The following is a 27,990-nucleotide window of genomic DNA, read 5'->3' on the forward strand; positions in this document are numbered from 1 at the left end:
CAGGGTCACCAGACTGTGGCCAAATTGCACGCAGGCTCAGCAAAGTAATGGAAAAACAGATCCATCTCTCAGCACCTCTACAACTCACTGTCTCTCTGTCGCATCAGATCGGAGCTATTAGAAGCCACTGCAGGGAAAACGGGAATCCAATCTCATTTGTCACCTGCTCCCTCACAGCGGCTGCATCTAACACCACAGTGCAGGTATAGTGGAAGCTCATGTCTGAACAAGTGATGAGGAAAAGATGTGATATGAACTAAAGGGGCAGAATCCACTTGAAAAGGACGCAGAGCTTTCTTCATTTATCTGTACAACTGCTCAAACCACATTTTGAGTGAGACTCAAATTAAAAAGTGAGAATTTGGTAATATGAACATGCCAACACAATTCAAAGGTTATTATTGAAATAATATTGAAACACAGTAAGTGGGAAAGAAATCAAGAAGAGAATTACTGGAAGTGATTGAAAAAGAGGAATAAATGTTATTATTCAGAGGAGCTCTGGGATAAAAGTATGGATCAAATGTTCATGTCTGCATTTTGATGGACGGTGTCATTTGAATCCTGTTAGAACTAGGATCAGCCTTGCACATTTTGCCCTGGTATCGTCACACGCAGCAGCAGCTGAAAGAGGAGAAAACTCATCTTTCTCATTTTTGCCCTGTGGTCCTGATGCTGGTGCTGCCACGTGAAAAACTGGTCACAGTCACATTCAATTATTCTGCAGAAAACTCTTCAAACTGAAGGATAATGTCTTATCTGATATGCAAATAGGCTGATTCATCGCACAGCGCTGCAAGAGATGAACGTCGCGCTGCAGATGAACAGAAGCACCAGAGGGAGGAAACTGGAACCAGGAATTTAGAACGACGTTCCATCCTCCATATGGATGAACGTGTTGGAATGACAGAAATTAAAGGAAGACGACTGAGGCGATTATTCACCAGTTCATGTTGGAATAATTCAATATTTGGAACATATGTTTCCTGCAGTGGTGGAGGAGTATGACACATCATGTATCATATGTCAATAAATATTAATCTTTCACCATAATAATAATGTGAAAACAATTATTAAAGTGTTTCGTTTGTGATTTTTAAAGTCTTTCATTTGGTAAATCTGCACAAGGCACTATTTTCTAAATTAAACTTATGGTATCTGCAGTTTTCTTAACTGATTACTGTTGAACTTGATTGAAGTCAAATACAGGCCAGGTTAAATATTAAAAGGTCAACATTATGGCAAAGAGAATGTACTGATCCATAACAATCATTCAGTATTCAATAGTGAATTAGATTTTGTCTTGAGAATCTACATATACAACTTAAAGTGCCATAAATGTCCAAAAGGGGGAGGAAAGTCTGTGATCAGCGGATTTTAAAACGGCGAAGAAAACGAATGGAGTCTGGTTAGCTGTTCCCTCCATGGCTTCCACTAGCAAGCTAGCTTAAATAGTGTGAAATAAAATTTGTTTTTGGTGCCCATAGCTTGACAATGAACTTATCTATGATAAAGTTAATGAATTTCTGGGATATTGTCGTTTACCAGAAAATTAAATGAATCTCAATTTGGCCAATTTTAATAACTATTAGCCAGTGAGTGGATTTTTGTTGTTTATGCTAACGCTAAAACGATATGAGCTAACGTTAACAAGCTTGTTAGCTAACGACAAACGGTTGGTGGTGACAGTAACAGTTAGCTGAGCACATGTACTCCAGTGCTGGACTTAAACTGGACATGTCAGAGGTAAATACATCTTAAACTTTATACTCAGCTGCAGTTATTTTATAGCTTAAGTTACTAGTTGTATTTAATAAAGAGCTGGAACGTTACCTATTAACAACTAATGCTAGTAGTAAAACCACTAGTTAACGTTAACCAGCTTCCCAGCCTTAAGGTGATAGCGTTAGCTAAGATAATTCAGATCCATATAAATTATTTGACTCAAACATTAAACAAACTAAGCAACACAGGATGTTGTTATTAATGTTATTAATCTTTACCAGCGCCGTTAGGTATCTTAGTAACTAACCTAAAAATAAAATGCACCTTTCTGCATAATTACTTAACTTACTTATACGTACATTTTAAAACGTGTTGTGTCTGTAATCTGTTAAAATACATTTAGTTGTAAAAGATAATAAAGCTTCTGTCTGAGTCAAACTAACATGGTGACATGTGAAACCTAATTATTTAACATTTACATATTTACATTATAGCACATTTTTACCATTAGATTCCATTTGTAGCAGAAAGTCATTTATTGTATAACTGTGTGGTCCGACTTCAGTTTACTGACAAGTTAATAATATCCAGTATAATAAAGTAAAGTACAAGGTAAAGTCAAAACTGTAAAAATATAAACTAATGGTGCATTTAGATCTAATTAATTTTAACGTTTGGGGAGATAAAATTACACAGTTTCATATGAAGCCAGGTCTTACAGTGAGTTGAATGTATTTAATATTTGATCAGCATATTAATATCACCATTTTGTTTTAGGACCACTGCTAAAGAAACCAGGGTCCACTCACACTGCAGATCAGAGAAAACATCAACATAACAGGTCCTGACCTGACCCTGACCTGAACCTGACCTACACACTGAACTACAATGTTCAGAGAAGAGAAAGTAAACGCTGAATATTTGAACTACCCATGTTTGGTTAGTTCAGGGATCTTTATGTCTAAACAAAGGCCATGTTTGTAGGAACTGGTTTTTATTTCAAAGATTTGTTTGTCTGGTGCTGGAAGAGCTAATTAAACTGTGGCAATGACATTTTCTACTTAAATTGTCCTTTATAACAGCTAACATATTCATTTGCTCCAGAAGTTCATTCACTTTGTCTTTAATTTGGCAATTTCCACAAAGTCCTCTGGGTTTTAAACTGCTCAGAATTGAAGGGGGAATGAATGCAGCTGAACTCCTTGAGGTTGTTGAAGAAAACCTGCCCCAGACTGGATGAGACCTAAACCTGTCAGCTTGACAAGGATCTGAAGCAAACAGCCAAAGCAAAATTGTAGTTTCAGAAAATGTCTGTGACTGAGTGATCATCTCAAAGTTCAGGCTTATAAAACATCTGAAAATGACATTTCAGACACTTCCTGTCCAGTCTGGTGGAGCTTCAGATGACGTGTCAGGAAGAATGTGTAAATGCAGGTATGTGAAGCTTGTAGAGACATACCCAGGCCTCAAAGCTATGATTGATGCCAAAGGGGCTTCTGTAAATTACTTATTTAATGGTCTGGATACTTTCTTAATAAAGATTACATTTGCAAAGATTTGTAAAATATCTTCACTTTGGTATTATGGGATATTGAGTGTCGATTGGCGTACAAAGTGCACATTTTATCAAATAAAAATGTGATAACAATTTAAAGTGAAGTGCTACACCTTGCTTTTGTTTTTTCAGTTGTATCATCTTTATGCAACTCATCAGAAATCCAGAAATATGCATCTAATTTATAGACACAGCTCCAGTATGTGGGAAGCACCAGCAGTGATCGTTTACTGCTCCATCTGCTGGTCTGGAAAAGGAAACCAGTTCATTTACAGCCATCTAGTGGTGACGTGCTGCCACAGTTCAGGTGGGTTTCAGATACAGTACATTTAGCATGAGGCCACAACTGCATTTATGGGATAACTATAGTTACTAGTTACTTTTCAGATTAAAACGATTAATAATGTGATGTAGTGTAAATTTATCTCTGTTGAAATTCAGCATGTATAATTAACAGATTCAAATATATGATCATGACAACAGTGTTAAAATCAGCTCCATCGTTACTGATGGCAACATTAAATGACAAACACATTAATGCAGGAATAATAATCCAATAATCCTATTCATTAATGTGAAAAGACCCATTATGCATAAAGAGTACTTTTACTTTTCATACTTGGAGCATTTCTTTAGCTAATACCTTGAATATTTCTACACTATGGTAGACGATTTGAGTACTTCTCCCACTGCTGTTAACTAAAGCTGTCTGATAAATGTGGTGGAGTAGAAGAATAAGTAGCATTAAATACTGCTTGGAAAAGAAGTTAATGTAATACAGAATTGTAGTACAGTACTTAGTTACTGTGCACCACAGATTAGCTTCAGTGGTTGTGACAAAACAGAAGCCTGAGGAAATATGGATGGATAACCCACAGAGAGACGTGATCACTCTCTACACACTGTTACTCAATCTGCACACAGCTCTGAACCCCTACCATCACACACTCAGTCCAGTTTCATCCAATACTCAATAATCAGATTGTCTGTACAGCCATTGAGAGCGGTTTGCTGGAGTTTAGCTGCTTCATGTTGCTCTATAGATTATATAAAGAACAGTATTGAACACTGTACTATTCTGGGTTTTTGTTCTTTGTTAGACAGTAAAACTTCTTAAATTGCAGGTTTTTACTTTCTCTGCATCATCAGTCAAAACAGGTAAGACATTGTTATTTAAAAGTTTGCTTCTTACAGTGTCGGTTGATATGATTCTTTTGCTGGTGTTTGGTATTTGAAAGTATGTTTTGGTGTTGATTTGAAGCTGTCTGCAAATTCTGTTTGTCAGGTAGAATTTGAATCACTGATTCCTTCATATGAGGTTTCTCATTTGAACTGGTGAATTAATTTAAATATAAGAGGAGCATCATTAGATGTTGGACAAAACTGTGTACTGTAATAGTGCACTACAGTCATATTGTGTTTGTGTCCTTGGTCTTAAACTTAAAAATAGAGAAAAGTGTCACGCTTTGAAAATATTTGGTGTTAAATCTGTGTCCTTTCATTTAGATTTGGTTATTTATTAGTTTTCTAAAAACAGAGAAAATCTTCAGGAGATTTATCATTTGTAAGCGTTCTATTAGAATTCATATATTGATGTTTGAATAACAAACTCCTATAGTATTGTTTGCATGTCAATTTGCATATATACATATATTACAAATATGTACTGCAAAAAATAAAGTGAAGTCCTTTTATTTAGAAACAGGATTGTACAGTAAGACTTATTACTGTGAAAAATAATTAGTCAACATGATGTAATCAGCATCAATAATATATTTGAATAACACTCACTGCGCATGTGTAAAAAGTATAAAGCCCTTAGTATTTTAAGTGGGAGCTGTGCCATGTCGGATAAATGTCCATGACAGATGCCACTTGTGTCAATGTCGTTTGGAAATAATATCCCTTCATAAGTGAACAAGTTTTTTTGGCAGGTGTCTGAATTTGTAATGATGGGTCAGTGTAAAGTCAATGTAGTTTGTTCTGTGACAAACACAGAAGGCTCAGAGTGCTTGTTCTGCAGTAGTTACAGTAAATCCCTTACCTTACTCAACAAGCATCTTCTTCCAGAACACATATTTCACTAATATCTTTTGAAAGGTTGATGAATGTTCAGTATGTTGTAGGCAAAAAATGCTTCTCATTATAATGGGCATGTGCATTTGCTTGCATCAATGATTGTCTGCATAACTGCCTCCATGTGACTGTCCTTCACAGTCAGTGATCAGGCTTCAGGGACTAGTTAGTCATCAGAAATGACAACTATCGATCAGCCTAGAACCCCCCCCCCCCTTTCAGAAAGGGGAAAACCTACATCATGAGCACACAGGAACACTGTGATCAGTTTGTCATGTACATCTAACATTTAGAGGAACATGTCTGGATTTTTATTATATCTTGTAGATTACTCCCTTTTATTCATTCATATTTAATATCTTTGTGGCAGAACAGCAGGAAATGTTTTCATTATAACCAACAAAAAATAAGGATGCCACAAAGTTATAATTACTCTACGGTTAATTAATCATTTACTAATGACGAGTTAGAAGCTGGTAAGATGAACAAATGTTTGCTTGTCAGGTTTTAATTGGTATTAATAGAGTTATAAATGTAACATAATAATAATAATTCTAAACAGTTTTCATTTGATTCCCACGTTCCGAGCTTTAGTCTGGTCCTGGAGAGCTGCTGGGGATTTCCATTGAGTTTTCCTCTAGGTCATCCATTGATCTGTTGAGGTTACAGTGGCACATGGGTTTGCACATGTGGTGCCACGTGGGCTGGCAGTTCTTATGGTACAGTAAAAGTCACTGTAAGGCCGGGAGGATTCCCTGACCACAGAAATCTTTACAGAGAACTAACTGAGATATGTTATGAATTATTTCTGGTTTCTGTATCAGAATGATGCAGAAAGTGATGATGGTCTCTCTGTGTCTCTTCCTGTCTCTATGCATCTATTTTATCATTTATTTTTTTTATAAATCTTTTCATCCTTTCTGCAGGTCTGTTTCAGGATGGATCATCATGAGTGGCAGCGAGGAAGAAGTAGAGGTCACAGGCGCTATGATGATGATGAGGGTGAGAATGAAAATGTTAAGCTTGCAGTTAAGGCTGGATTACCAACAGGACAAAGTGGGCAACTGACTTGTTCATGGTTAAATGTGTGGAAATTGAGTTAAGATATTATCACAGTATACATAACTATACACAGTATAAGATGCAAAAAACAATATTTAAAAAAAGTAAATGTCAAATAATAAATCAACATTGTTTGTGCACTAGAAATTGTGCTAATCAGACTTTTTTCCTTGAAAGGAGCTATGTCAAAATCTAGACTTCAGACCATTATTTCAGCTGATTCTGTACTTAAATGATGAAAACCTGCTTTAATTAGTATTTAATGAGATTACCAAACGGTAAACCTGGGCCCTGCAGGGACAGAGAGTAAATAGCAGCCCAGCAGCTCATTTTTTCTCCACAAGCTGTTACTGTATTGATTTGGCTCTTGCATGTTCACTCTGTCTTTCTCTCAGAGGCTCAGCCAGTCTACATTGGTGTTCCAGTTTCACACAGACGGAAAAGGCGCAGACATCGCTCCTATGCTGGTGATGCTGACCGTGACACGCGGCACACACACTATGATCACCATACACACTGTGACCACTCACACCGGGGATATTGCCACGACAGGGAAGAGCACAGTGATGATGAGGAGGAGAGTACAGAGCATCAAGAACATGCTGACCCAACAGGTTAGAAATTAGAGGTATATTATATTTAAGATGTGCACTGTAAAATGTTTTCTCAACCTTAATAATTAAAAGTAAATAAAAGCCAAATAACAACACGTCAGAATAGTACTGTTCCCAACAATTTCATTGAATAAGAAGAAATAAAACTCTACAAAACTAATGAAGTTATAAAACACAACGAGAATAGAATTAGAGAGAATAGTTTAACAAAACAATGTGGCCATAGTGTGGTGGTTAAATCAGAGTAATCATACAAAATCTACACAAAAACTGTAGAATAGCAGTAATGGTTAACTGGTCTGAAGCATCCCTCCAAAGCTACCTTCTGCTGGGCGTCCACGAGTGTGTTCATCATGTTACACTCAGTTTTTCAGTGATAAAACTTGTCAAACATGTGGTCGTTGTTAATAATCCACACTGTATTTATGCTTTTAGACAGATAAGTCAAAGGTCTGCCTTAATTTATCACGTGTGGTGAGGGTAGAAGTTGCTGGTGCATGCATATATGTGATGAATATTTTGCAGCATGATCCTTGTTCCCATGGGGCCACGAAGTCTGAAGCCTGTAAGCTGATTAAAGCTGAGGAACTCCAAGCTGTGTGTGCATGTTATTTTGGATGATTGTGAGTGTTTTGTGTGTGGTCTGCTATGATTTTCTTTTTTTTTTTTCTTTACCTTTTTTAGTCAGGATTCATAACAAATTAGAACACCAAAACATAAGGCCAGAGGCAGAAAGTTAGTTGCACTGATACAGAACTGGAGAGGTCACCAGAGCAGTAGTAGAAATTTCTTGCAAGTGTGTTTTCTTGGAATGTGTGTATGAGTGTGTGTGTGTGCATGGATTCCCGTGAAGAGTGTGCTAGAAGGCCCTGTGGTGTGTGTCAACCCTCTTAAAGACTGTGGTTCTTTGGAGATTTCAGTGGATTTCTGCTCCAGCTTAGAAAATGGGGCAGGCCTGACCACTTAGATCGACTATGGTTAATTGAAGCAACAGAACTGACTTTGGAATAAAACCCAAAGAAGACAGCTTTGAATCAGCAAGAACAGAGAAACAATAAGAAAAGACGCATGTGCTAAGGAGTGAAAGTGTGTCACGTTTTCTCCACTCATGGTGGAGAGCAAGGAGTGGTGATCTAAGGACTCTTGACTGCAGGACGAGGACAGGAAGCTAGACGGCTCATTCTTTAGCTTAGAGCTCACCGGAGGATCTCTCTAGTCAACGCTGGTCTTATTGTCTCATATCAGAAGATTTAGTGAGCATGCAGGAACCCAAGGATTCTGCTCACTTGAATATGGCTTCACGCTGGACCCTAACAGGCTCCCAAATAGGTAAAGGTGGCATAAGAGAGGTAAAAAAGCTAAAAAGGAGAGTAGATTAATACTGTAAAATGGAAGCAAGGGTTAATAGCTATGCTAATGATAAGAATTTAATTCTAGTATCATGGCATTTATTTACATTTTCTATGATTGCAAAATGAGAGAGGAAATGCATGCATGTTAAGCAATAGTAGAAAGTTATTTTTATTTTCACGGTTAGTTTATACTAGTTGTAAAATACATTGCATTTGTAAGATCCCTGCTGGTAGGTCATGCCATGCTATTTGTGGGTTTTGTGCATGGATTTCCAAAACATTTTTTTAAGCTACCAAAGTAAGAAAAGTCAATTTTCTAGGATTAAGGTAGTAGTAATAACACAAACCCAAACTTTTCAGGTTAGAAATAGTCTTCATAATATCATGATCTTATTATTATAGATCTGCACTACTGTTTGTGTCTTGTTTTTTTAAATTATTCTTTTCAAAGATATTACTGGCCTATCAACATAATGCAATTTTCAATTAAAGCCATTTCTGTCACATGAAACTAAAGCATTGCTCAGTGAACCTGATGAACCTTTGCCAGGGTCTTCAGCAGCCACAAACACAAAATAACTGTCTCATCTTAAAGCTAGTGTTTCTTATTCCTCAGCAGTTTAGGCGTAAAATTATTAACCACCATTAACTTCCAGTTCTGTGGCTAGAACACTAGTTGCTAATAATTTATTATACTGTACTCTGAGCTGAAAAGAAATGTTTTCCACTACTTTATTACTAATGCAATTTGCTTAGTTTAGATACTTCTGAAAACAGATTTTTGTTATGTGTTGGGCCTATTTATGAAAAAATATTTAAGTAATGTAATATCATGCGCCATGCTCTAGTTAACCTAAATTACATAATTGTTCTCTCTGCATAGAAGTCATCATCATTTGAGACTTGTGGCAATCCCAGTCAGTTGGTTTGTGTGTTATTGACTCTGTTTTTGTAGCTTTTGGGAGAGCAACAGGAAACTAATGACACACACACACACACACACACACACAGTGGTGTGATGCAAGTGGATAATGCCCCAGGCTTAAATGTTAATGGAGATTGATTTGCTCAAAGTAAAATTAGAAAAAGTTCCCAGCATATAGATTAAACATTGCTATCAGAATGTCATTAGAAGACCTGACTCTCTTGTTCGCTTGTTAAAGAAGTGTCATGGGAATTGTTTAGATTAGGTCTGACTCCTTCCAACGTCTGGGTGTCAAACAATTCTCCAGGGGTGCCTTATTGACTCAGTGATCAAAAACACATTCTGTCTAATTTGTAATGTCCTGGATTTTAATCCAACACGGACTGTTGTCCATGAAATTCCACTTCTTCCTTTACATTTGTGCTGTGGCCCTCAGAAGTAGCAGTTATTACTCTACCTTAAGGACTGAACAGAGCCTTACTGGTAGATTAACAAGATTAAAGCCATGCTAGTGACTCTCCGAAGGTACTTTTACTCATCAGTGCTAACATCACTATGCTAACATGCTCATAATGACAACATTAACATGCTGATGATTTCTTGAAGACGTTTCGCCTTATAGAAGGGTTGGAATATCCTAAAGAACAAAGAAACCTGTGGTGTACTGAGCAACATACATAAAGTAAGTCGGCCAAGGAAACAAAAAACAGCTGATGACAAAGGTATTGAGAGCTGTGAAGAAAAGCTCAGAAACAAAAACACTATTGGAGGGAACTGTGTATTAGTTACTTGGACTTGGCTTACATGTGGATTTAATGGTATTCTGATTTGGTATCCATTTTGTAGTGTCGCCTGCTGCAGAACGACTGCGTCACATACTAGGAGAAGATGACAGCTCCCCAACACCCACAATATTCACTGAGATGGACACACTGCAACATGAAGGGGGTGAATTAGAGTGGAAAGAGTCTGCAAGGTACACACGGCCGGATTCTGAGTGTCAAAGGCTTCATTAGTTCAGGATTTGGGGGTTGAGTGTTGTTTTTTATGGTTTAGGACATTAACACCATGTTATTGGAGCCATAGTTTAAATGACGTAACAAGATCCTGCTGGTTCAGTCTTTATGTGTCTCTTAAAACAGTTTTAACACAGCTCATTTACCGAACATTGTTAACACTCTCTGTAGGTGGGTGAAGTTTGAAGAAAAGGTGGAGGAGGGAGGAGAGAGATGGAGCAAGCCTCACGTCTCCACGCTGACCCTCCACAGCCTGTTTGAGCTCAGGACCTGTCTGCAGACAGGAAGCATTCTGCTTGACCTGGAGGGATACTCACTGCCACAGATTGTGGGTTAGTCCATCAGAATTTCTCCACTATTGTATCTGTAGATCAGAACTAAACACGTCAATGCTGCTAACGCAAATTACATGTAATTTTTTTATAGAGTTCCTACCCCCCAGACAAGAGTTGATGTCCTATATGTTTCTTATTTGATTAAATTTAATTGTTACAGTAACTCATTTTCCGTGTTGTACTTAACTGGTTAGCTACTTGAAAAGTAGAAAATTAATGATAAAATCTTTGGCATTGCATAAAAATGGTAAAATGTAGTTATTTGTAGTAAATCGTATAATCCAAAACAAAAATCACCTTTGTTGTTCTCATAAATTCAGCTGTGCTGTAAACTTTGACTGTAGATGAAATCGTGGATCGGCAGATAGCTGACGGTCTGATCTCTCCGGATCTGAAAGAGAAGATCAGTTTTGTGTTGCTCAGAAAGCATCGTCACCAGACCAAGAAGCCCATCCACCGCTCGCTGGCAGACATAGGAAAGTCATCCAACACTGCCTCCAGTAAGTCTGTGTTGTCTGTGTGTGATTTCAGCTTCCAGTCAACAATCACCAAAATACTCAACCTTCTTATTACATCCTTATGCTTCCTTTTGTTTTCTGCCATGTTGATCACCATCATCACCCTTCCTATTAAAATCACCTCTTCTGTGCTCATTGATTTCACATCTGCCGCTGCTGCTCCTCTCAGACCGTAGTCCTCAGGTCAATCTAAGTCGTAGTACTAGTTCAGCTTCTGGGATCCACCGCTCCACAGAAGACCTACGCTCTCGGCAGTCAAGCAGCCTTGGCCGCCTGCGTGAGTTTAAACACAACAAAACACAACACACCACGCAAGCATGCACAGTTTCAAACTCAAGAGGAAACGGTTTCCGTTTCTTATTTCATCTCCCATTTTTGATGTGGGTTGTGTTGTTTTGGTTCCTTTTCTATACTATCTTAGTACATTTTCCATCACAAATGCACGTAGTATTTGCAGCCATTTACAAAAAACTTTCTTCTCACTTTCTTAAGTTCTTTGCTTTCTTTTGTTTTTAATCAACACTGATCCCAACTAAGTCCCAGCCACTGCATGATTTCAACACTACAGATGGCTTTGTGTGTGCGTGTGTGTGTGTAATACTCACCATAAATACAATGTAGTGAACATAACATGTTTATTTAAGAGATTTTGTTCCTATTGTGTGTACCTTTGCTGATTTCTTTTGTGAATCTATCTGGCTGAAGGAGATTATGAAAGTATTTTTGGCCTCTGTGTGGTATGTTCTTGTTCTCTCGCTCTTAGACTGTTTCCAAATCTGTATGAGAGGGAAAAGGAAAATGAGCCATTAGAATATAATCCTCCACAGAAACAATTGGTCATGAAGGTTCTATCACATATGAAAAAATAAATTAGCCATTGTTGTTATTACAAAACAAATGTCCTTTGATACACAGCTGTGATTATTTTAAATATCAAAATTAAGAATGTGCTTCATTTACAGATCATGCCCAGAGCAGAAGCATGAATGATATTTCAGACACGCCGAGCACAGACCAGGTAACTGTCATGTTCAGTGTTTCATGAATGTGTGATGTGTATGAATGTGGCTACAGGTACTTGTACACATGGAATGGGCTTCAAAGAAGCATTCATAAGACCCGGAATAATGAGGTTTCTATATTTACTTTATATTCTCTATTTCTGTTGTCAGCAAAGTCGAGATGAGATTAGAACAAACATCATAAATCCTTGTAATATCAAAGTGGGAAAAGCTCTTCATGTTCATGTGAAACACGTTTATTTAGTGTAAACTCTGCAATATTTATTCATAACTAAAACAGCTGTTTTAACATTAATTTATGTTCTGTTTACAACCACATGGTCAGTCCAACCAAATCACACACTGGCATCTTTTCACATGTAATCCTTGGTGGTATGTAGCTTTACAGATACAGTGGCAAGAAGAAGTATGTGGGGGAAAAAAAAAAAAAGCAATATTTCAATCTAAAGTAATATTGTGGGTGTGTTTGACTATGTTGTCAAGGCATGTTCAAAGTAAACTGTCACAGTCTTGAAGCAGATTTTTTGTAAAATTGATGCAATGTCCCTTTATTATCTGTATATTCTTCTCATTCAGTTGTGCACAGAGACACTATCTGTGTTGTTATTGATTTGTAATCCGCTAATCTCCTGTCGCCTGTGGGAAAATAACTACAATAGATTGTTTCCGTTTCAGTTCCGTACACAGTTAACAAAAGGCATACAAGGGCATATTCTCTTACCATTAGTGTGTGTGTGCTTTTCATGTTGCTGTTTGTGTTATAAAAAGTTGAGCCTTGTTTTATGAGAAAGTATACAGCGTTGTCAGAACTAATCCCTCTAATCCACACAGCCTGGTAGCTGAGGTGGGAATTTGTTAAATTATGTTGTACATGCGTGCATGTTTCTATTTGCGACTGTGTTTCTGTGCAGATTTCTAAGCTTCTGTTGTTTCTTCAAGCTTAATTATTTGAATCTCTCCACAAAAAGTGTGACAATGAAGAATATTTCAGTTCCAGTCACTTGCTTCTCTTTTTAGTTTGTGCCACAGTATGTAATAACTTGAGGTTTTAATTCACTTCATCCAGTGTAACAACAGCAAACGAACTTCAAAGCGAGAAAGACATTAACTCATACATGTGACCGCTTGGTCTTTGAATACATTGCATAATAACATATAATTTCTACTGGTGCAATATAGCACTGTGACTTGATGCACTACATTATAGCTGCAGACTGCTTGACTCAGTGGGTAGATTATTCTTGATCAGTTGATAGTATATGATAATGAAATGTTTAGCTTATGATTGCTTTGGACCAGAAGAAAGAAAACCAGTTGGTGAATTGACTCTGAAAGCAGCATTAACAGATTATGAAGCGATTTTAATTTAAGCACCAACCACACGACTGCCACGTGCTTCCGTGGTTAGTAGGAGGAAGCAGAGTGCACCAGAAGAGGTTCTAGTTGCTGCCATGCTAGTGGCTCTATAAAGTTTTTGTTGGATCTTAAGATGTTGCTTGCATTCTAGCATCCTTGCAATAGCAGTATTAACATGATGATGTTTAGCAGCACATTTATTATGTTCCCTATCTTGTATCGCTTGCAACCATTGACTAATCTGCACTGAACATAATGTATAGCTAGGGTTAATAGGAATATCCTTAGTATTTGAGGTTCACCACAGTTATTATAATTCATCCTGTGGGGAAGATAAATATATGAGCCAAATATCATGTAATTATTCAACCATTTGATTTTAATCATAAATTATAACAACAAAATATGAACAGGATTTCTATGCTTTCCCTTCGTCTACCCATTTCTGTTCGTCCTTCCAGCTTAAGAATAAGTTCATGAAGAAGATTCCTCGTGATGCCGAAGCTTCAAACGTCCTGATTGGTGAGGTTGATTTTCTGGACAAACCTTTCGTCTCCTTTGTGCGTTTGGCTCAAGCCACAACGTTGGGAGGCCTCACTGAGGTCCCTGTGCCCACTAGGTGAGTGTCTGATGTTTTCCTCTGTCATTCTCTAGTCCTAAATGTATAAACCATTTAACCTTCTGTCTGTTCTGACAGGTTTCTGTTCATCCTGCTGGGTCCCTCTGGCAAAACCAAGTCCTACAACGAGATTGGCAGAGCTATCGCTACGCTCATGGTGGATGATGTAAGTGACTGCCATCACCACACGTGTTTTAAGCACAGTTTCAGTTTTGTTAGTATTGATTTCATTTCTATATTTCATGCTAGCTGTTCAGTGATGTTGCCTACAAAGCGAGGGACCGTGAAGACCTGATTGCAGGTGTTGATGAGTTTCTGGATGAGGTTATTGTCCTCCCTCCAGGGGAATGGGACCCAAAAATACGCATCGAACCTCCCAAGAAGGTTCCGTCGGCTGAAATGAGGCATGTGCACTAACATACAACACATACAGTTTAACTATACAGCTACTTTCAAATGTAGTGAAAAAGAATATCTGTAAAGAACACAATACAAATTTAAACATAAATTCAGATAAAATAAATGAAAAGTAATAAATGTAACGGGCCAGAACAGCAGTTGCTCCAAATTCATTAAAAGAAATGTGCAGTAGAGGAATTAATACATCAAAGACACCAAACTAATTCCAATTAGTTTGAGATAATAATGATTTAGTTATTGCCCTGCTGTGACTGCTGAAGCCTATATCTAAGTCAGTTGGGAAGTTTAACATTTCTGACTGGATCAGTTGTCTTTAACTCTGGAGTCAAGCTGAGCAAAAATAATCTAATTTCTCTTTATTGTAAGATGCAATGGAGGAAATGCAATAGCATCAAGTTGTTTGAGTGTGAAGTGATTCTGAGTATTGTTCGTCCTTCCAGCTTAAGAATAAGTTCATGAAGAAGATTCCTCGTGTATCATATCTTAGAGCAATGGCTGAATAAAGAATAAATATGCAGTGTGTAAGATTTCACACATCACAACAAGTCATCTCGTGGAACTTTATAATGTAAAGTTTAAGACCTCATGGAATGTAACAGTACAACAATACATTATATAGAAAACCCAACAATCCCACCTGAGCAGCACTAGGCAACAGTGGAGAGGAAAAACTCTTTAGACATTCTCACAGAGGACCCGAACTCTGAGTCATCTGACTTGACAAATAATTGCAAAGTCTAACGTCACCACTAGATGCCACTAAATCTTATGCACCGCACCTTCAAGCTGAACCAGTACCAGTGTTTAACTTGTACTAGTAATCGGACCAATGTAATTGTCTTTCTCAATTATCTTCATCCCAGGAAGTCGGTGCTGAACCTGAATGAGCTGGGTCAGATGAATGGCTCGGCTGGTGGGGCGGCTGCAGGAGAAGATGAAGAGTTTCCAGCTCAACATGAGCTCGGAGAGGAGTTGAAATTTACTGGGAGGTCTGAGAGGACCACTATATGTGTAGACTATATGTCACGGTTTCCAGTAATGTAAAGGTTCTTGTTTCGATCATGTTTTAATTCATTTTAATAGGATTGGTGGTGGATTATGGCTGGACATTAAAAGGAAGATCCCATGGTTTTGTAGCGATATCTACGATGGCTTCCATATCCAGTCCATTTCTGCTGTGCTGTTCATCTACTTAGGCTGCATCACCAATGCCATTACATTTGGAGGACTGCTAGGGGATGCTACTGACAATTACCAGGTCTTCATAACACTGATGAAAGACACGTAATAAAATAGTCAAGAATTGGGTGAATATGACAATTTACACCCGAGGTAAATTGATGTCCTTCTGTCTGTCCCTCCTTTTTCTCTCAGGGTGTGATGGAGAGTTTCCTGGGCACTGCTTTAGCAGGAGCTGTCTTTTGTTTCTTTGGTGGACAACCTCTTATCATCCTTAGTTCTACTGGACCCATTCTCATCTTTGAAAAACTGCTTTATGAATTCACCAAGTAAGACTTAGACATGCTGCTGCGTACATATAGATACAGCACTAACAACCAGAGAAGAGGGGATACAACCACTTTCTGTCTTCACAGGGGCAGTGATGTAGACTATATGGAGTTACGTCTGTGGATCGGCCTGCATTCGTGTCTCCAGTGTCTTGTGTTGGTAGTCTCAGATGCAAGCTACATCATCAAGTACATGACTCGTTTTACAGAGGAGGGTTTCTCCAGCCTCATCTCTTTCATATTCATTTCCGATGCCATTAAGAAGATGGTGCGTAACATGGTGTTATTTGAAATGAACAAACACCACATTTCTTTCACATTATCACACAGACACAAAGTGTGTACATGCACAACATTTAAGATACAGTATGAAGTTTTGTAAACGAAAAAATTGTTGTTTGTTTTCTACAGGTTGGAGCCTTTAATTATTACCCCATTAACCGTGGCTTCAAGCCTGACTACATAACAGCCTACAAATGTGAATGTGTCGCTCCAGACCAGGGTGAGTGTTGTTTTTTATAAAATCCTTTTCATGTTTTGTTTTCTGATAGCTTCAAAGAAGGTGTTTAAATAAAATCTGATCCTTTTGATGACATCATAAATTGACCCTTCAGGGACCGATTTGGCCAATAAAATATTCAGAAGTGGACCTGACTAATGTTAGCTATACAGAAAGCGATAGTTCACCATTCTTTTAGAGTCAGATGAGAAGTTAAATACCGAACAGAAAATCAGTTATCATTCAGAAACAGCCTTGTAACTCCTCCTAAAATCATAAACAGCCGGGTTTACATATTTTGTGTGTACAGATTAATTAAAGACATTAGTTATCTTTGTGGATAGATACAAATATTTGGTCTTAACTCTGTGATGATTTGTACATCTTGTCTGTTTCTGCCTCATATTTGGATGCTTTTCGAAAAGTGAGTATGCATCTATAGACCTTTGTGCAGGCCCCTCAACAATATTTACCTCCGAATGTTTTACCTCATGTTACTCATCCTTCATTGTTGTTTTTCTGACCTGTGGTTTAGCGTCTGACCTGGGATTTAATGGTTCAGCTCCACTCGCAGATGATAACATGACTCTGCTGGTAAGTGGCAAAAGACAGAAGCTTCTGATCAACATCACAAACATCTTTCCTATTTCTCATTGGATCAAAGCTGCCCCTTCTGTTATTTAACTGGACTGCATCTCTGCTTGTTTGGGTTTGTACTGTTTATGTAGTGATCTCACCAAACAAGGGATGAAGTTTGACTTAAGATGCCTACAGATGGAGATTTCAGTAATGAGCTTATTGTCACCCTGTGACATTGATCTAAGAAAGTTGGGTACGACCTCAACTTCATTGTATGTACGATGACACCTACTGAATCTCTCAGTGATTCCACAATGTTTGACAATTACAGGTCTGGTCTTACAGTAAGGAGATAACCCGAACAGAGCTTTGGTGCTGTTGTTTCTGTGTTCTGTATTCTATTTTCTTCTGTTATCGCTTTTCTCTTTTTTTTGTCTGTTTCATTTTCACTCCTCTACCAATCCAATTCGAAATTGTCCCCACAACAACTTTCCATGTCTTCAACCCCCCATCCCACCCTGTAACTGTTCTCCTCCTCCCACACTCTCCTGCCTTTCTAGTTTAACTTGACAGACGTGGACTGGAGTCAACTGAGTAAGAAAGAGTGTGTGAAGTATGGTGGGGCGCTGGTAGGGAACTCGTGTAAGTATGTTCCTGACCTGGCCCTCATGTCCTTCATCCTCTTCTTTGGCACCTACTCCATGACTATTTCGCTCAAGAAATTCAAGTTCAGCCGCTACTTCCCTACAAAGGTAAGACAGCCCAACACCTTAGCAGAAATAGTCAAATATTGTACCTGATGGCTTTAATGATGTTAAATTCCAAAAGGTTATGTATGAAAAATGCTGAATTCTTGTATTGAATTTAAAGACTAAGGCTGGTGATATTCCTTATTTCTCCTATTGCTCAAAAACACACTGGACACTTCCAGATATTTATACAGATTTTATGTCAATGAGCCACTGACAGAGAGGACGTCTCAGAAATTAACGACAGACAGATTTGATGACAACAGCATACAGAATATCACCAGCTTTTTCTTGTAATTCTGCCGAGTATCGCTGCCCAGTTTCCCTCTCCTTATCTAAAGTAGCACCCCTAAACCTCCATATCTGTACATGAGTGTCCTCTCCCATGTTCTCTCCTCCGCTGTGCCTGAATGTGCCCCAGCTCCGTACGCTGATCAGCGATTTTGCCATCATCATTGCTATCCTGGTCTTCTGTGGGTTGGACTACCTGCTGGAGCTAGACACCCCCAAGCTGCACGTGCCCACAGAGATCAAGGTGCACTCCTCCCTAAATATGTTTCTCCTCATTCCCCAACTCGTTGAATCCAGCGCTCGGCTGCATGTTTTTTTTTCATGAATTAACTTTTTTTTTTTTTCTTAATTTCAAATCAGTCCTTTTTTAATCTTTGTTTATTTATCAAATTAATGATTCATTTACAGACCATCTTCTCTTTTCTCTTGTCTTTGTTTCTTTATGTTTGCACCATTTTCCATGTCTCCCCTCCTACTACACATCTTTGTTTGTCCACCCTTTGTCTTGGTGTGTGTGGGTGTAGCTGAGGAAGCTAATCAGTGATTTTGCCATATTCATGTCAATCATGTCCTTTGTGGGTCTGGATATGTTGATGGGGTTAGACACACCTAAACTAATCGTTCCAACTGAGTTCAAGGTAATTGATTCAGTTATGTGTGTATTTGTACCATGTCATGACTGCACTTCTGCATGTGTATTGATTATCAGACTTAATTTATCTCATAGCTTACTCTCATTGGAAACCACCACATGATATTAAGTCTGTACTTTTACTTGTAATGCAGTATTTACACTGTGCCATTTTGTTTCTTTTGCTTAAGTAAATACGTCTTCCACCACTGCACTGTTACGTTTTAGCTACAGCTGTTACCACAGTGGTTTTGTGCAGTGAACTGTTTGATCTGACCTGCACACCTTTATATCTTATATCACACCTTTATATCTTCTTTTTTGTGTGTATCTCATCAGCCAACGCGTCCTGACCGTGGCTGGTTGGTGATGCCGTTTGGTAAAAACCCCTGGTGGTGGCATGTGGCCAGCTTTGTTCCCGCCCTCCTCGTCACCATCCTTATCTTCATGGACCAGCAGATCAGTGCTGTCATAGTGAACCGCAAGGAAAACAAACTGAAGGTCTGCAAAGGAAATTTACTCAGCTTTAACTGATTTATGAAAAAAACTGATCTGTTTTCTGATCATCTGATTTGTTTTTGTATTTTTTTGTATCTTGCATTTTGGTCCAAAAACAGCACTTTTTAATTTTTAAAAACAAAAATAAGAAGTGCACTGTTCATTAAAGAAGGTTCAGAATCAGGACCTCCAGGATACTGGAACTGATGCTAAAGTCAAATCAGGTGTAACCTAACTGGGCAGCTTATTATCATTAATGTGTTTCACTTTTGAATTTTATAATTCTCTTTACATGTTAATGAGTAATGTGAAGTATACCACTAATACTGTTTAATATCTGAATATTTTTTAGCTCCAATTTTGCAGTATAGAATTATGCAGCTTTCCGACTTAAGACGTTTCCTGAATTGGTAAAGAAATGTTAAAAATATAAGATGCGTCCACAATGAAAAGTGAAGGCTGCACATCACAAACACTCATAGTCACCTTAAGTATGGTGGAGTTGATCATTTTCCTCAAACATTTCAGTCCTGTTATGGTATCCAATTTCAGAAAGGTTGTGGCTACCACCTGGACCTGTTCTGGGTGGGCATCCTGATGGCTGTGTGCTCCTTTATGGGTCTGCCCTGGTACGTAGCTGCTACTGTCATCTCCATCGCGCACATTGACTCTCTGAAGATGGAGAGTGAGTCCAGTGCCCCTGGAGAGCAGCCACAGTTCCTGGGAGTAAGGTAAGACTATGCTGACATGTTCTCTTAAGGTCTATTTACTTGTTCTTTCAGGTGCATCTTTTTATTTGTTGTTTTTGTTTGTGTGATTTTTTTTTCTACCTCTTTACATTAATATTATTACACTGCATGATCATTCATATCCAGGGAGCAGAGATTGACAGGCATTCTGGTGTTTGTTCTGACTGGACTCTCAGTCTTCCTGGCTCCTATCCTCCAGGTCAGTTTGCTGATGAAGTTTTACACGATGCTGCTTTTTCTCACTGCTTTTATTTTACACTTTACCTTTCTGCTGTTCTGTTTAATTCAGTACATCCCTATGCCAGTCCTGTATGGAGTTTTCCTCTACATGGGAGTGGCCTCACTGAGTGGTATCCAGGTAAGTTATGTGTTGTATGTCCACATTTTACCCCAATCGTGTTGTAATAGCTAACAATTAGTTTCATTTAATTTTCTGATAATTAAACATATATTTGACATTTCTGAGCACAAACAACATCAGAGAACATCTACTGTATCTTTCTGTTCCAGTTCTGGGAGCGTATTAAGCTGTATTTGATGCCAGCCAAACACCAACCAGACTTCTCCTTCCTGCGTCACGTTCCTCTGAGACGCGTCCATCTTTTCACCCTTGTCCAGATCATCTGCCTGGCTGTTCTCTGGATCCTCAAGTCCACATTCCTGGCCATCGTCTTCCCAGTAATGGTAAGTGTGTTACTAGTTGCTTCCAGCATGTCAGACCTGCACAAGACTCGTGCTGGGATTTTGTTGCTACAGTATCCAATAAACAAATCCATCAGCATCACATTGATCAGAGAGGTCAGAGGAGAATGGAGTTGTGCAAGTGCCAGATCTGTATTACTCAGTTCGTACAATTCATCAAGCTGTGTATTAGGTGGGAAACAACTGCAAAACCGCACAGGCTTCCATTACTGTCTGATAACAAGAAATACAAGAAGCTACTGAGCCGTGGAAAACCAGCACAAAACTTGATTCAGTCAGACTGAAATGACTAAAAACACCCAGTTCAGTTTAAGATACTTTATTTTACTTTGTGTAAACAATGCACAGAGAGTTCAATGAGAAAGTACAATCATTAGAGGTCAAAAGGATCTATACAAAGTCTAAAAGTTAAAATTAATGTTGAAGTGCATTTGCCGTCGACACGAGGCAAACGGAGAGTTTGCTACTAGTTTGTGGAATGAAACCAAACTTCAAAGGAACATTTTGCTTTATTTCTGCTCTTCATGCTAAACTATCTGACTGATGCTGTAACTTGTATATACTGCACATTGTACAGACGAGAGTCTTCTAATTAACATGAATTTTGAAGCCATTTTGCTTGGTTTTATCACATATCACAATAAGTTTCTTAATATGTCTGCTGAGTTACTTAAATTGTCTGTGATCTGGTTCCAGGAGAAAGACGGTAACTCTATAAATTTCATTAGCTTGTTAGCCCTGTGGACGTTTAAAGCAAAGTAAACTGGGTACTGATGTTAAGTCAGTGTAGGACAACATACCTTTGAAAGTTCCCAGGTGCATGAATCCAGGCTTTGATCAGTTCTTGAGGTTCTAAACATAAAGTGAGACCTGACTCCTGTTTATTAAATCGGAACTGTCTTTGCACCTTGTGTAGATTCTGGGTCTGATGGTTGTACGGAAGCTTCTGGATCTGATGTTCTCACAACATGACTTGGCCTGGCTGGACGACATCCTGCCAGACAAAGACAAAAAGAAGAAGGAGGATGAGAAGAAGAAGAAGAAAGAGAAGAAGGCGACAGAGGCAGAAAGCGACGAGGAGGTGAGGGACATGTCCACAAATGCAAACGTAAAACTCGAGAGTACTCGTTGTGCATGTACACACAGTTACTGTCAAACATACAGCTACCAGGTTAGCGAAGGAAAGGTTGATTCTTGGTATTTAAATGTGTGTCACTCCATCTGTTGTGGGTGTGTCGTTCCTGGGTTTGTTTTTTGACTAATACTGTATGTTTCTCCTCTCTGTCCCACAGTGTTGCTGAAAAGGCACTGTATAACACTTATTACAGTCATTTTGTCTGTCCATCCCTCTTTCAGTGTCTCTGTCTACCTCTCACTGTGTTCCTACTCTGTAGAGACAGTCTATTAACATCTTTGTCCCCATTTGTGTCCACTCGTCCTCATCCAAAAAACAGAACTGAAGGATACTGGTGCTATCTACTGATCATTCTGATTCTGGTTATTAGATGAGCCTGGTGCTATGATTTTGTTATTGTCACAACAAATCCAATACAAAGACCAAAACTAACATGTAACAGTTAATTTAGGAAGCATTTCACTCGTCCATCATGTGGATCAGATTGGATCCTTAGATCTTAGTCAGTGAACCTGTAGATTTTGGATTCCCTGCTTTCTTTTTGCTGTCACGACGCAGCAAAATGCAAGGAAATTCTCGACTAGAATAAATAACGCAGATTTATTTTGATTTACTTTTCCCTGACATTTTTAACACAGCTGTGGTTGGACATGTCATTTCTCTCAGTGTGTGAAACATGTCACCCAGTGCAGAGTTTCTGACAGTGGAGCTCTATGACAGAAGAACAAACTGTTTGACAATAACAAAAGTTTAGAACGTATCCATTCAGATCCCAGTTTGTCCTGCATGTCCACCTCTTTCTCTGTTCGTCACTCAGCCCAACAGCTCTGTCCCTCCTCCAGTGAAGATTCCTATGGAGGTCATAGAACCCCACACAGACCCCCCCACTAAGAACCAAAGCTCTGACTGTGAGTACACCGACTGTCTCCTTCACCTCCTGTGTCAGTTTAATTTGTGTTTTAAAACGTTGATGCCATTTACTAAATGTGGCAGATGAAGTGTTAATGAAATGAACTATGGATAAACTGTCTTTTATATACTTGCAGTATTTAACATTTTTTATCTTTACAAGCAACCTAATTATGTGACTGTGAGCAATTCTGAATATTCAACTTTAAGGGTTTGTTTAATTGGCAACTAATTAAAATAATAGTTTGATCTTTCTAAATTACAAATAATCACATATTTGATGTGGCTGTAAACACACAGCCAATGTATGTACAATATTAAATACACACTGCCCGTCCAAAAAAAGTCACAGATATTATTATTATAATATTTCGTTGGACCGCCTTTAGCTTCAATTATGGCACGCATTCATCAGGGCACTAGACATGATGGGTACATCACTTCACCTCCTCTCTTCTTACCCTGATGCTCCCATCACTCTGGAACAGGGTCAATCAGGGTCATTAGTAGTTTCATCAGTCTCCTCAGATGTTTTCTTTGATTCATTCATGACAATAATTTGACCTTTCTGAAACAACAGATTAACATCTTTTCCTTGTTTAAGAAATGAGAAGCTACTCACTGCATCAGTTAGGGTTAAATAACTTGTTGGCTGAAAAACAATCATCCATTCAGTAATTATCCAATAGGAGGCTCTTACCTATTTGCTTAGTTAAATCCAGGTGGTGACTTTTTGGACGGACAGTGTATTTCACAGTTATAATACAGTCAGTGACGCAGAGCAAGCTCTTCACCTAAAGCTGAGCTGTTTGTCATGAAATTAATGTGAAGATCAGGCAACAGATGAAAATTCAGTCTGACAGTTCTCTTTGTGTGTGTGTGTGTGTGTGTGTGTGTGTGTGTGTGTGTGTGTGTTTGTTTTGAACTGCACACGTGTTTAAACACTGGTGTGTGCTTGTGTTTGTTTTGTGCATGTGGTTTTTTTGTGTCTGTGTATTTTCCTACAGGAGACGAACCTTTACTCAACAGTCACGTCCGACCAAAATGAACTAGACCGCAGGTACTGTGTGCTCAAGCTGCACGTTCCCTACAGTGATCTGATTTACTCACCTGACACAAACACTGTCCTGGGACAACAGACATCCAAACACATAGTTAAAGCGTAGAAACACACACTCTCTTCCGTTCTCTGCTGCTGCATCACTTGAACTTAAATGTATGTTGATCATGATTTTAGATATTTTATTTTCGATCATAGATTATTTTGCTTACATTATTTTTACATTGCGAGCTTGTACAGTAGAGATTTGCACAGAAATTACTGTGTACGATGCAGTGCACGAGCGCAGGAACTTAATGTTCAGTAAATTGTACATACTGTTGGTCGGCATTCAGAACCGCCACTCAAAACAATGAATCAGAGGTTAGTTGTTAGTTGTTGCTGCTGCCTATGCAATGAAAACGGCACCGTCTGTTATCACCGGCTTTCTTAACACCAAACCGAGCAGAGAAAAGTGGAGTCATAATTATTTTATAGCTTGATTTTAATGGCTGTTGTAAATATGTTTTTTCTTTGTCTGTAGTAAGTTTTTAAAAAGGCAGACATGCAAGATTAGAAAGACGAACATCTAGAGACACGATAATGTTTTCATGTCATTTAAACTGCAACAAAGGATGAAATGTCTAAAATTCCTATTTTAATGACACTGCTGTTGGTAGATGTGTCACTGCTGTCTCTGTCAGGCATCGTACACAGCATCGATTTCAGCCACATTAGATGTGGTTTGATGTGCAGTGTGAGCAGATTCCTGGCATTTCATAAATCATTTTACAGGTTGTGGCTAAAACGGTTTGACAGTTTGAGACTGTACACTGATATAAAGCTAAAACATGCTGGAGAACAGGCAGGACATCTTCCAGCCATCTGCACATTCACATTCTTTTTACTTCTCCTTGCTCTCAAAGTCCGAGCTTCATGCTTACACTGAGCGTGAGTACCACACTGTGGCTAATTGATTGACAAATACAGTGTGAGCAGAGAAGTGTCAGGTTCTGACCATGCATGAAGCCAATTCAAATCTAGTGTGAGCTCACAGATCTCTGAAACACAGTGTCTGCTCAGCTTCAGAATGTTTTAACATAGTCAAATATACAGTATTTATTTGTCAGTTTTCAGACAGCTGACTGACGTTTGATGCTGCTCATTAATCTATGTTGACCCACAGTTATTCCTGAGCTGCAGATAAAATAACAACACATATCGACTAGGTCTGCAAAAGCAGCACTTGTGCAGATGGAGGCTGTGTAGGATTCCTGTGATGGTGACAGTAGAGGAATCATCTCAACCCAGTGTCTGTCTATTAAAGCTGCCAGTTTATTAGGTACACCAATTTAAAACTAACTCAGTTAAAACTGTTTAGTTTAATTCAGATGTGGATGAAACTGAATGCAGCTTCAGTCTTTTACTCAGAATACTTCTACCAGTACTTCATCGATGACGTTTTTCAGTGTTAAAGATTTTGGTTGTTTCTTTTACAAATAACCTGCCTCGCCGTTTCAATTGGTTTTATTTTAGATGATCTTTTTTGGAGGAGGGGCAGAGCTGTTGGGCTATCTGCTTTTCAGCAGATTATTGCAACAGGTGGAAATAAAGAGCATAAGTATTAGATGATATTGATGATGCTAGTTTTTCTCCATTGACCTGATGCATCTGTATTTGTATTCCCTGAAGGATCTATCTTAAAACAACACTTGTAGCAACCAAACCTGAACTGTGTACGTTTTTCTTTAATCATCTCTCCTGCTCACACTAGACATTAAAAACATTTTAGTGTAACTGACGGGACAAAATCTACAGTCTTTGTTTTGTGTATTTAACTGCATTAAAACTAGTCCAGTGAATATCTTCCAAAGTTACTTTCTCAGTACTAAATTCCCCATTTTTTTTGTTCCCTCTGCAGCAACTTGCATGCATAGACAGTCTGGGAAAACTAACCATCTCAGACTCCTGGAGTCTCCTGTTAGCTTCAGATCAACAGCAGAGGGGAAAATATGATCTGCAGTAATTGACTTGAAACATTGAGTTTTTTGCTTAAGCTTGTAATTTGAAATGCATCAAAACAATGGGGAAAAACACAGCTGTTCTCTACTTGGACTAGAATCTTTTTGAGACATAACAAAGCGTTAGATTTAAAGCCAAAGAATAACTTGTTCTTAACATGTTAGTCTATGTCCTCTAAACTTTCCTGTTAGAAGCTTTAGTTGTTAGAAGAACAGCACCTTCTTCAGCACTTTAACAGTGATGGATGCTCCTCTGATCATCTAAGAGTGTACAGGCCGTAAAATTATCCATAACCAATATCGACTTTTTGTTGTAACACGCTGCACCTTCAGTGATGCCAGATAAGCACACACACACAATCTTCCTCTAAAAGCTGCAGAACTCCCACTTTGTGTATTGTGTATTATGCACCGAGTTGTCAGTTTATTAGGTACAGCAAGCTAAAAAAAATAATGGTTAAATCCAGCATGTGTTGATTCAGCTCTACGATTCTGGAAGCTGCTGTTGAACTGTATTGCGTTAAAGTGACGAGGTGGTTCTGTCACGTAAAGTGGTGGAAATTAACTAATTTGAAGTAGAGTGTTTTATTTTATGCTAATTTATGTTTTAGTTAAACTAATGGATGATTAGATCTCCAGTCTGGTAACTCTTAAATATTAAATAACTACCACATCGTATAGGAAGTAATTAACTTTAGAATACTTAGAATAGACCAAACATTCAAATGTTTCACAGATTCTAATATTACATAAAAGTCTAACGCAGGCTTCACTCTACATAATTAATTTTATAATTTTACATATGTTAATACAACTGCACTTATACTTTTAAATCAGTGTATTTCTGTTTCTACTTCATCTGGTTAGTTAGCCTGTTGTCACTGATATAAATGGGGAGGGAACTTACTTCTCACTAAGGTACTTGTACTTTCCACCACTTTAAATCACAGAAGTACCTGTTTAATGAAGTACAGTCCAGCAGCAGAACAAACTGCACATCACCTTCATGAAGGAGGATTTATACAGGTGTACCTAATAAACTGGCCCCTGTGTAACATGGAGAGTAATATGTAACCTGGCCGGTTCCACCACTGTTCCTCAGCATCACTCTGCACCTGAAGATCTCCTGCCCCCCCTCACCTGGCCACTCTGAGACGAGCCTCACCCACAGGGTCACGTCGCCACACCTGCCGTCTCACCTGCCATCTCACCAGCCCACACCCCAGGTCAGCATCCAGGTGGAGTCGGACAGCGAGGAGCCGGGCTTCCTTCCCACACACCAGCACGCCCTTTACCTTCCTGAAGACCAGACGCCACCTGAAATACAAAGAGACTTTTACCGGAAGCTGCACGCTCAGTACAGTGACTCCTGTGCCGAGACCGTCCTGTAAACACAACCTCCACACACACACAGGGAAGGTGCAGAGTGTTGCATACTGTTAATAATCAGCCTGTTGCTGCCACATATTGGTTTAAAATCGCTTTTTAAAGCTGAATTGCAACAAAAAGTGCTCTTCCACACTGATTTTTATCAGATTTAAGAATTATAAAGCTCCCCAACCTGAAAGTGTCTGAGCTCTCAGGTAGTATATACCTGTGCACTTCCTGTAGTGACGCTAACAGAAAGAAACAACCAAAATGTGTTAATAATAAATGTACGACCCACTCTGAACCCGTTAGACGCTCTACTGCTGATATTTTTCTTTCTTAAGACTGTGATTGTTGTATTTGAGTTATGGAAATGTAATAAAACAGCCTTTCACTCTCTTCTGTGCTCAGTGCTGTGATTAGTCCTTCATGTTCATCTGATCAGATGTTAAATGTCAGATTTTAGTTTCACAGTTAATCTGGAATACTTTAAATAACTGTACTATGTATGAAGCAGAAGATTATTGTCTCTAGTGAGTGGTAGACGTTTAAACACTTTCAATTGTAGTTTAGTTTTTTTTTAGTATTTATGTAGAAAACTACAATTGATAACAGATATTAAATGAGCCAGTGGTGCAAAGTAACTAAGAATATTTACTCAAGTAAATTTGCAAATCACTAATAACTAAAGCTACAGTACTGGTGATAAAAAATCTA

At 38.5% G+C, this 27,990-nt stretch overlaps 1 protein-coding gene across 10 annotated transcripts; it reads left to right on the forward strand.

The window, feature by feature from the left end:
- The first annotated feature begins 1,675 nt into the window (after positions 1-1,675).
- slc4a5b (solute carrier family 4 member 5b) lies at positions 1,676-27,090 on the forward strand. Of its 10 annotated transcripts, none has more exons than XR_003298625.1 (30): positions 1,689-1,746; positions 3,413-3,587; positions 6,283-6,358; positions 6,814-7,032; positions 10,156-10,285; positions 10,497-10,657; positions 11,005-11,160; positions 11,348-11,455; positions 12,141-12,196; positions 14,018-14,175; positions 14,254-14,341; positions 14,425-14,579; positions 15,459-15,584; positions 15,679-15,853; positions 15,970-16,103; positions 16,191-16,371; positions 16,515-16,605; positions 17,138-17,196; positions 17,742-17,933; positions 18,352-18,465; positions 18,746-18,859; positions 19,192-19,353; positions 19,903-20,081; positions 20,226-20,298; positions 20,389-20,457; positions 20,610-20,783; positions 21,718-21,882; positions 22,754-22,844; positions 23,853-23,905; positions 27,008-27,090. XR_003298625.1 is itself a non-coding variant. In XM_026356133.1 (29 exons), coding segments are annotated over exons 3-29 (3,396 nt in total). In that variant the 5' UTR covers positions 1,676-1,746; positions 3,469-3,587; positions 6,283-6,294; the 3' UTR covers positions 23,855-27,046. The 10 variants fall into 10 exon arrangements, 8 of the variants coding, with proteins under 8 accessions (XP_026211918.1, XP_026211917.1, XP_026211920.1 ...); XR_003298626.1 differs by having other exon boundaries at positions 23,853-25,226; positions 25,421-27,046; XM_026356133.1 differs by having other exon boundaries at positions 1,676-1,746; positions 3,469-3,587; positions 23,853-27,046.
- The last annotated feature ends 900 nt before the right edge of the window (positions 27,091-27,990 follow it).

Source organism: Anabas testudineus, chromosome 12, assembly GCF_900324465.2.
Source record: "Anabas testudineus chromosome 12, fAnaTes1.2, whole genome shotgun sequence".
In the NCBI taxonomy this organism is placed as follows: Eukaryota; Metazoa; Chordata; class Actinopteri; order Anabantiformes; family Anabantidae; genus Anabas; species Anabas testudineus.

What these genes read in the sequence shown, in the direction of transcription:
- slc4a5b (XM_026356133.1), top strand. Translation starts at nt 6,295, where the DNA reads ATGGATCATCATGAGTGGCAGCGAGGAAGAAGTAGAGGTCACAGGCGC. An exon ending in CTCACTGCCACAGATTGTGG is followed by an intron (nt 10,658 to 11,004) that starts GTTAGTCCATCA and finishes CTTTGACTGTAG; the next exon opens with ATGAAATCGTGGATCGGCAG. An exon ending in GCCGCTACTTCCCTACAAAG is followed by an intron (nt 17,934 to 18,351) that starts GTAAGACAGCCC and finishes AATGTGCCCCAG; the next exon opens with CTCCGTACGCTGATCAGCGA.